This window comes from Colossoma macropomum, unplaced genomic scaffold (assembly GCF_904425465.1).
Source record: "Colossoma macropomum unplaced genomic scaffold, Colossoma_macropomum, whole genome shotgun sequence".
Taxonomy (NCBI): Eukaryota; Metazoa; Chordata; class Actinopteri; order Characiformes; family Serrasalmidae; genus Colossoma; species Colossoma macropomum.
The window spans coordinates 28042175-28051525 of NW_023494794.1; the positions used below are offsets into that span (position 1 = coordinate 28042175).

General features: G+C 40.9%; 1 protein-coding gene across 1 annotated transcript; it reads left to right on the forward strand.

The window, feature by feature from the left end:
* Positions 1 to 3571: 3571 nt before the first annotated feature.
* On the forward strand, positions 3572 to 9054 carry thap1 (THAP domain containing, apoptosis associated protein 1). Its single transcript, XM_036580736.1, has 3 exons — positions 3572 to 3763; positions 5916 to 6111; positions 8360 to 9054. Exons 1-3 carry the CDS (start codon positions 3693 to 3695, stop codon positions 8831 to 8833), a joined length of 741 nt encoding a protein of 246 aa, XP_036436629.1. The 5' UTR covers positions 3572 to 3692; the 3' UTR covers positions 8834 to 9054.
* The last annotated feature ends 297 nt before the right edge of the window (positions 9055 to 9351 follow it).

Here is a 9351-nt window from a genome sequence, read left to right on the forward strand (position 1 = left end):
TTTAATCCATTCTATTCCTGCACCCCATGAGCCGGTTTATGAGGAGTCTGGCCACTTCCTATTTCCTTCGTTATATCAGAAAACAGGACTGCAAAACAGCAGAGGGCGCCCACGAGTGAGTCCTCAATAAGTGGAAGTAAATGGAGTTCAACGGATAAAAACGAAAACTTTTAGAGAGGAGAATTTCCACTCTGTAATGTCTTCCAGGTTTCTCAAACGCTAGAGGGCGCTCCCGAGTCCAAAATGAATGGGTTGAGATGGAGCATTTGAGCAAAATCATAGTTTATAAATGCTTCAACATTTTTAATGTAAAAGAATACAATCATTTCCTGAACACAGAGCAGCATAAAACATTTTAACACTGCTGTTATATTTTTAAGAGCTTTTAAACTCGAGTTATAGGAGTTTGAAACGGTGCCTTGTATACGTTCATGACATCAGTGAGCGCGAACAGCCAATGAGCTGCTCCGCTCGCCAACCAATCAGGACTCAGTAGCAGTAATGTTGGTGTCCTGCTGCCTAAAACCCATTTGCTGTAGAAAAAAGGAAACATTCAGGTGAGTTTTCTTTGCTTTTTAAGTGAAATGCATCCTTCAACTTTCTAAAATGAAAGGAAGGTTCTGGTTCAGTGATTAGAAACTATTTTAACTTGTTTTTATCCTTTTAGCTCCATTTACTCCCATTCATTGAGGACTCGCTTGTGGGCGCCCTCTGCTGTTTTGCAGTCCTGTTTTTGATATATAACAGGGGAAATAGGAAGTGGCCAGTCTCCTCTAAACCGCCTCTGCATGAGGTGCCGTTTTAAACTGCTATAACTCGAGTTTAAAAGCTCTTAAAAATATAACAGCGGTTTTAAAATGTTTTATGCTGCTCTGTGTTCAGGAAATGAATTTATTACTTTACATTAAAAATGTTTAAATATTTATAAACTATGATTTTGCTCAAATGCTCCAACTCAACCCATTCATTTTGGACTCACTTGAGAGCGCCCCCTAGCGTTTGAGAAACCCAGAAGACATCACAGAGTGATAATTCTCCTCCCTACAAGTTCTCTGACAGAACGTCTGGCGAAGAGCACACAGGCAATAAGCTGAATGCTTACAGCATCCTAAGAGGATAGAAATGTGGGAATAAATAGATATGAATAATCGTAATAATATCAATAATCTTTATGATTAGGATGCTCGAATACTAGTGTGCCAATGTTTGTAGCTTCATCAGTCTGTCAACATAAACCTGAACCTGATTGCTTTAGTCAGAGGATCCTGTTTTATAGCCTACATACTAATAAAGTCATTTGATTTAGATGAGATACAGTCAGATACAGAACATTCGGAGGCCATAATGTAACATGCCTTACTTTGTGTGCCTCTGTTTTTAAGTGACACTTCATTTTAAGACTTGAACTTGAATTTATTATTATTATTATTATTATTATTATTATTATTACTATTGTAGCGGTAGCCTGATAGCTGGTTAGCTTTCTGCCATCTGCCCAGCCTACTAGTGAGGGCAGAATATATCCAGTTATAAAGAGAGATATAACGTGTAAACCAGTTAAAGCGAGTCTGTTAGGAGCAAACAGGGAAGTTTAACTGGCAGTTTATCATATAGGTGCATTTTAATGACACCGATTTCAACGTTAACACCTGGGCTTTTTCAAGAAGTCATTATGAAGCCACGTTTTCATGTCTGCTGAAGCTCTGTGCTATTTATGCTTGTATTATTGCGGTTCTTGCCGTAATTTCATCTTCACTCTGCTGTACTAACAGCTGCAAACTGTCTAAAAACACCTCAGATAGGTTTAATTAGACAAAACAATTCCTTAAAAATTAAGCAGGATTTCTTTGACTGAGCTAAAAACAGTAATGGACGATGCTTCCTTTCCCTAACTGGATATTTCAGCCATAATCTCGAAACAGTGGTGGCATGAAAGATAAGAGATATAGGATGTTTTCTTTGTCATAAACAACAACAAGTATGGCAGCTGGCAAGAAAGACGCTCAACCTGTTTCTGAATCATCCTGTCTTTATTTCAGAAATAGTTTTGCATGTCCTTCTAGAAGGTTCCTCTTGGGGAAAGTAAAAAAAAGGAAATATTAGGTATTATTATTCAGAATACAGAGATACAGAGATACATATTCAAATTTTAAGATAAGTTTTAATGTCCAGTAATCTGGACATTTGGACTCAGACTCCTGCAACACAAAACACAATCATTCAGGACTTTCGTTTATTTTGTTAACAGTAGAATAATATGTGTATTTATGATGGACAGTAGATGATGTGTTATGAATTTGGGAATAACATTGTTTTTTTAGTGATTTCAATGGACTTCAATGTCCAGTACAGCGGACGTCCGGATAGCGAGCATGTATCTGTCCGCTGGCTTGATAAGGTCGGCACCCTGCGGACAGTTTGCCACTGTTGGTTCGTCTGTCCTGCATACAACTCTAACCAGTTTTTAATCTCCTCAAACAGATTTAAATGCACACAGGCTTTTATTTTGGAAAATAAACTAAGACAAAGCAGTGTAGAGAGACACTGTAGCCAATTCACTCTCATCTGGGGTGGCCAATCGGATTTCACCTTAATATCACCCTCATCTTAGCACTACTAGCAAAATAATATACTGAGGCTGTGAATTATTATCTTGAGGCCACAAAGTACTTTATAGATGGCACAAATTAACATATTAAGGCCACAAATTACTACATTGAGGCCATAATTTACTATAGTGAGGCCACAGTTTACTATATTGAGGCCACAAATTAATATATTTAGGCCATAATTTCTAGAGGCCTCAAATTACTAGAGTGAAGCCATAATTTACTATATTGAGGCCACAAATCATTACATTGAGACCATAATTTACTATATTGAGGCCACAAATTACTATATTGAGGCCACAAGTTACTATAGTGAGGCCACAATTTACTATATTGGGACCACAAATTACTATATTGAAGCCATAAATTAATATATTTAGGCCATGATTTCTGGAGACCTAAAATTACTACATTGAAGCCATAATTTACTATATTGAGGCCACAAATTACTATAGTGAGGCCACAATTTACTATATCAAGACCACAAATTAATATATTAAGGCCACAAACTAAAATAATTAAGCCGTAATTACTATAGTGAGGCCACAAATTAATATATTTAGGCCATAATTCACAATATTGAGGCAACCATTTACTAAATCGGGGCCATAAATTGCTATATTGATTCCAGGAATAGATTAATTTGTGGCATCAATGTAGCAATTTGTGGCCTCACTATTGTAATTCGTGGTCACGCCTTATTAAGAGATAATCACCATGTCACCTTAGCGCCTCGGGGTCTCCAGTGACCCCCGAGCCAGTTTACTATATGCTGAAAAAGTGGCTGATCTGAGACAAAACACTTCCAGCACTCCTTTCTGGGTGGACGTCACAGAATGTGCGTGCGTCCTTCGAAGTGCCCTAGGTAGGGTTCATGTCCGCAGATTGGAGCGCCTCCAGAAAGTCGGGACGTGCTAATCACATGGTCGGATGCGATTTCCTCCATCTTGGAGCCTGCGGAGGGATCCACGGCCAAGAGAGGACAAAATACATAACAACTTACCGCCCGAGCAGCGACAGACGAGCGCGCTCTGTAGACGAGCTGTTCCGCGGCGTCGCTGGTTCTCCTGCGCGGTCGGAGCCATGGTGCAGTCCTGCTCCGCGTACGGCTGCAAAAACAGATACCATAAAGATAAGGACATTTCATTTCACAAGTAAGTCCAACTTCGCCATCTCCACCAGGCTGAAGTTGGCTCCCCGTTCGCCAGCTTCATGCTCCGATTTTCCCGTTCCACCTTAAATGGCGCAGCAGTTACTGCAGCACTTAAGGTGGAACAGGGGAATTCGAGCGAGGAGCTGGCGAACAGGGAGCTGACTTTATCAGCTTCATGCCATCTCTGCCAAATGGCGTGATGTTGCTTTCAATTCCTGACCAAGAACCTGAAGATGGCCAGCCCTCTGCGTGCGGACATACAGCTGTACATCTTGTTCCTGCCTGAGAAGAATGTTGTGCTTCTGCTTCTGCTTCATCTTTCACTTTCTGAATGTTGTCCAAGTGGTCAGGGTTCAGAATGGTTTGCATGCTCTGCTCAAGTATTTCACAATCCTGGTCATTGAGTTCCCCTGCCTGCCCTGCGTGCTTTATTAGTCTATAGTGTATGTGCTCTCAGCAGGGTGACATTCACAGAGATACAGGATCTGCATTCAAGGTACATTTTGTAAAGGCAGCCTGTGTAATACAGTTATTTTTACATTTTTAGGAGAATATGTATAGAATACAAACTGAAAAGAAAACATACAGTCTTTGAAAGTAACACCGTCAATACTTATTTATTACTTTATTTAAATAAAGTCCAAAAAAAGGCCTTAATTAATGGCTTCTTTGCAAACATTAAAGTTCCTGTTAAAGCCTGAGTAGACTGATAAATCAATGTGATGATCAGTTATTAATCTCAGTGTTACTGAGCTCTGCTAAAGCCTGAGTAGACTGATAAATCACTGTGATCAGTTATTAATCTCAGTGTTACTGAGCTCTGCTAAAGCCTGAGTGGACTGATAAATCAATGTGATGATCAGTTATTAATCTCAGTGTTACTGAGCTCTGCTAAAGCCTGAGTAGACTGATAAATCACTGTGATCAGTTATTAATCTCAGCGTTACTGAGCTCTGCTAAAGCCTGAGTAGACTGATAAATCAATGTGATGATCAGTTATTAATCTCAGTGTTACTGAGCTCTGCTAAAGCCTGAGTGGACTGATAAATCAATGTGATGATCAGTTATTAATCTCAGCGTTACTGAGCTCTGCTAAAGCCTGAGTAGACTGATAAATCAATGTGATCAGTTATTAATCTCAGTGTTACTGAGCTCTGCTAAAGCCTGAGTGGACTGATAAATCAATGTGATGATCAGTTATTAATCTCAGTGTTACTGAGCTCTGCTAAAGCCTGAGTGGACTGATAAATCAATGTGATGATCAGTTATTAATCTGAGTGTTTCTGAGCTCTGCTAAAGCCTGAGTAGACTGATAAATCAATGTGATCAGTTATTAATCTGTGTTACTGAGCTCTGCTAAAGCCTGAGTAGACTGATAAATCAATGTGATCAGTTATTAATCTGTGTTACTGAGCTCTGCTAAAGCCTGAGTAGACTGATAAATCAATGTGATCAGTTATTAATCTCAGTGTTACTGAGCTCTGCTAAAGCCTGAGTAGACTGATAAATCAATGTGATGATCAGTTATTAATCTCAGTGTTACTGAGCTCTGCTAAAGCCTGAGTAGACTAATAAATCAATACAATGATCAGTTATTAATCTCAGTGTTACTGAGCTCTGCTAAAGCCTGAGTAGACTGATAAATCAATGTGATCGGTTATTAATCTCAGTGTTACTGAGCTCTGCTAAAGCCTGAGTAGACTGATAAATCAATGTGATCAGTTATTAATCTCAGCGTTACTGAGCTCTGCTAAAGCCTGAGTAGACTGATAAATCAATGCGATGATCAGTTATTAATCTCAGTGTTACTGAGCTCTGCTAAAGCCTGAGTAGACTGATAAATCAATGTGATGATCAGTTATTAATCTCAGTGTTACTGAGCTCTGCTAAAGCCTGAGTAGACTGATAAATCAGAGGCACTAGAAATCATGTGGGACATGAAAGAGACCAAAAGAACAATATTTTGGATAAAATCTGCACTTATTTAAATGATATTTGGTAACCTCAGTTATCAGCCCTCCATGCTGAAGAGCTCATGAAGCATAGACCTCAGTTACTTTGTGGAATGATTGTTGAAATTGCAGCACTGCTTACATAATCTTAGTTGAACGCTTGTGACAGTTTCTCATGTCTCATGTTGCTGATCTCACTAGGTTCCCTCTCGCGAGACCCGACCTCTGCGGGAAATGGGTGGCCGCCATGAAGAGGAGCAACTTCAAGCCCACGAAATACAGCAACATCTGCTCTCAGCACTTTACCAAAGACTGCTTCAAGCGAGAGTGCAACAACCGGGTGCTGAAGGAGAACGCGGTGCCTTCTCTTTTCAGTTCCACTAAACTGCAAATGAAGGTACAGGAATTCAGTAGTACACGTCCTGTTATGTGTTTATTGGTCATCCTTATCCTTGCCTTCTCAAATTCCAACCACCTATGCTCGTGGGTGTATTTTGGTTTTTCTGTCTGAATTTACATGCCCAAATCGTAAGGCAAATTCTTCAATAACTGCATGAAATAAATGTAATGTAAAAGTTCCCCTCAAATTAACAGAACATGTGTTTTATGATCATGAAGATATTTCTATATGCTTACAATTTACCGCTGAAAGCCAAAAATCTTAGATGCTTTTTGTATTTTTTTTTTTATAAAAGTAACTTTTACAGAGCAGATCACTGAAGAAACGCCATCTGAGATCCAGTTTACAGCTCAGATTTGTGGAAAAATGGGTCGACTTTCAGTAGAAAAAAAAAAAATTGTGAGTTCAGCTTCTTTTATTATAAGGGTTTAAAATTACATCACCCATCTATTTGACTGGAAAGAAGACAGTTACAGCTCTCATACGACCCCCACCTTTTGAGTGTAGGTTATAAAATGTGAATGTTATAAAGTAAAGAATATGGTGAAGTGCGTTTTGGAACCACCGGTGGTCCCAAGGAGTTAAAGAGGTTAATACCATTTGCTAATTAGCAAGCATTATGACCAGAGACAGCGCTATAGTGAGGATGACAGTCACCAGCTATCCCATTGTATTCAAGCGGTTACCAAATGATCCCATTACCGTAACTAGATGGGATAATACGTTTTTAGCATTAAACACAACACGCAGTTGCTTACCATGCAGTCAATACAGTTCATGCTTTAAAGAGTAACTACACCCCACTGTTTTCAGCTCCACCCCTGGCTCAACTTTGAAAAATGCTCAGTGATCTACGGGTTTGGAGGTGGGCCTGCGAGGGAAACCGGGTGGGCCAGGCTGCTGTGTTTTTAGAGCTAGCATACGTTAGCTACCAGAAAATATGGAGGGAGACAGAATCAAACAACACTTCTGAGAGTCTTACAAGGTTGAAGATTTTTCTCTACTACCACCCCCGTCTTCAACGAGGGAAGGTGTTTCTGATCAGGCAGTGAGTCTTGAGCCTTAACAGCATGAGCCGCTGACTCAAACTGCTGAAGAGTTCCCCCTTAAATTCACATTCCCTTCCATAAATCAAACCCTCGGCGCTGCACTCACTGAACAGAAATCAGCGGCAGGCAACACTGGAACTACAGAAAGCAGGGAAAAAGTTTGAGAGAGGCTGTACGGACGAAAGGTTGACACAGTCGGTAACAATGGCCATTTAACGTTAACCTTTCCTGAACCGTTTCACTTTTCGTAGTTTCAGTGCTGCTTGCCGCTGATTGGTCTGAGTTGTGAAGGGGAACGTGAATCGGATGCAACACCGGCAGCTCTATGGCGACTCCTTCAGGTTACTTAATCATACAATGAACATTATTAATAAATGTGCTAATCATAACATCGTTAATACAAACTAAAGTCAGATTAACTGGGTTATTTACAGTTGGTACAGACAGCTGGCGTATCGCAGCTTTGTGAGGTGGTGCTGGGGGTATTTAGCTCCAAATATTATAATAATATTATATACTAATTATAATATAATCCAAATCTTTACTAGTAAGTGTGGTTATCTCCGCTCTTGGCTCCTATGCGGCACGAGTAGGGCGTCATCAGGGGAGGTAACGTTGGTTGATACATCATCCGCACCTATAGCAGAGTTGAACCAGAGGGGGCACTGCAGAGGTGGAACTGACCACAATAAAAATTAAAATTTTTACAGTTTGGAAAGATGTGTTTACATTTCAAGCAAGGCTGGTGTTTATTATTATTACAGAGCAGTGCCTTTCAACTATTAATCAAAAAAGGTCTAAGGGTGGAGTTACTCTTAATTGTTGGTTACTATAACAACAGATAGTTGTAGACGGGTAAGGGCTGATTAACCACCTGCCTGCCTCAGGCAATTTCCCCTGCCTAAAATTTGTTAAGTGAACAAACTCTTAGAATTTGAAAATTTCACTCTTTTGTGCACAATTTTGCTATAAATTGCTCAGCCCTATTTAGAAGTTCATCGTTCAGCCCTTTTTACAACTTTACAAGGCCTGCCTGAATGCACCGTTATCAGGTTCTTGACTTGTGTTGGCAAGAAAATCACCAAACTGTGCTGGACTCTGTCTTGGTCCAGAACTGGACACACCTTCATTGTTACTTGCGCATGTTGAACGGCATCATGAATTCAGGCTCTTTTCCAATCTCTTTTATCTTACAGCCAGATTCACTGGAGGAAACGTTCATTCCTGAGATGGACTTGCCTCCGACTCTGTCCAACACGGACCAAGAGAAGCAGGAACCTCCAGACCCTGATCTTTCTGCTTCAATTCCAGCCCACGTTCCAGTTCCAGCTCCATCCTCATCTCCGGCTCCAGCTGCTGCCGCAGACGACGAGAGCCCAGACTTCAAGCCCAGCACCTTTGTCTCCTGCGACCACAACTACACAGTGGAGGTCACGGTCCAGCAGAAGAAACGCATCGACCAGCTTGAGGAGCAGCTAGATAAACTGCGCAAGAAGCTGAAGACGGTGCGGCAGAAGTGCCGGCGGCAGGAGCGGCAGCTGGAACGTTTCAAAGCCACGAGGAAGCTGCGTAAAACCGGCAAGGGCCTGACGCTGGGAGAGAGCTACGTCATTCTGCCCAAAGAACTCTTCAGCATCAAACGGATTGTGAGGGAGGGGGTGTCTCTGTGAAAAGGCCACACAAAGATACTGTATGTTTGAGATTTGAGGGGTTTTTTTTGTAGTTTGGTTTTGTCCCCCCTTGATAGCTCAAAGTATTGGGGTAGCTTTGATGTTTAGCTACAAGAAAACGTCTCCAAGCTGGTGGGGGAGGATTTAAGCCAGGGTTAAGAAATTTGCTGCTTTAATTATCCAGTTATATATGTCGCTGTCCTATCAAAACAAGTCTCGTAACTTTTAAACACCATTTGCCCGTTACATTTTGTGACAAGTGGACCAAAGTCATTCAGGCTACGTTCACATTACAAGCCTCGTTGCTCAAATCCGATTTTTTGCTCAAATCCAATCTCTCTGACACGATGGTTCACACTCGTTTAGGTAAGTGATTCAAATCTGTCATTAATGTGACGAACCGGCGTCCTGAAATGACCCTCATGAGCACATCCTACTCAGTAACGTCACGTGAATGAATCACGTTCATCATCAGCGCAAACTAACGAGCAGAACGAGCTTCGCTGAGAAGATAATTA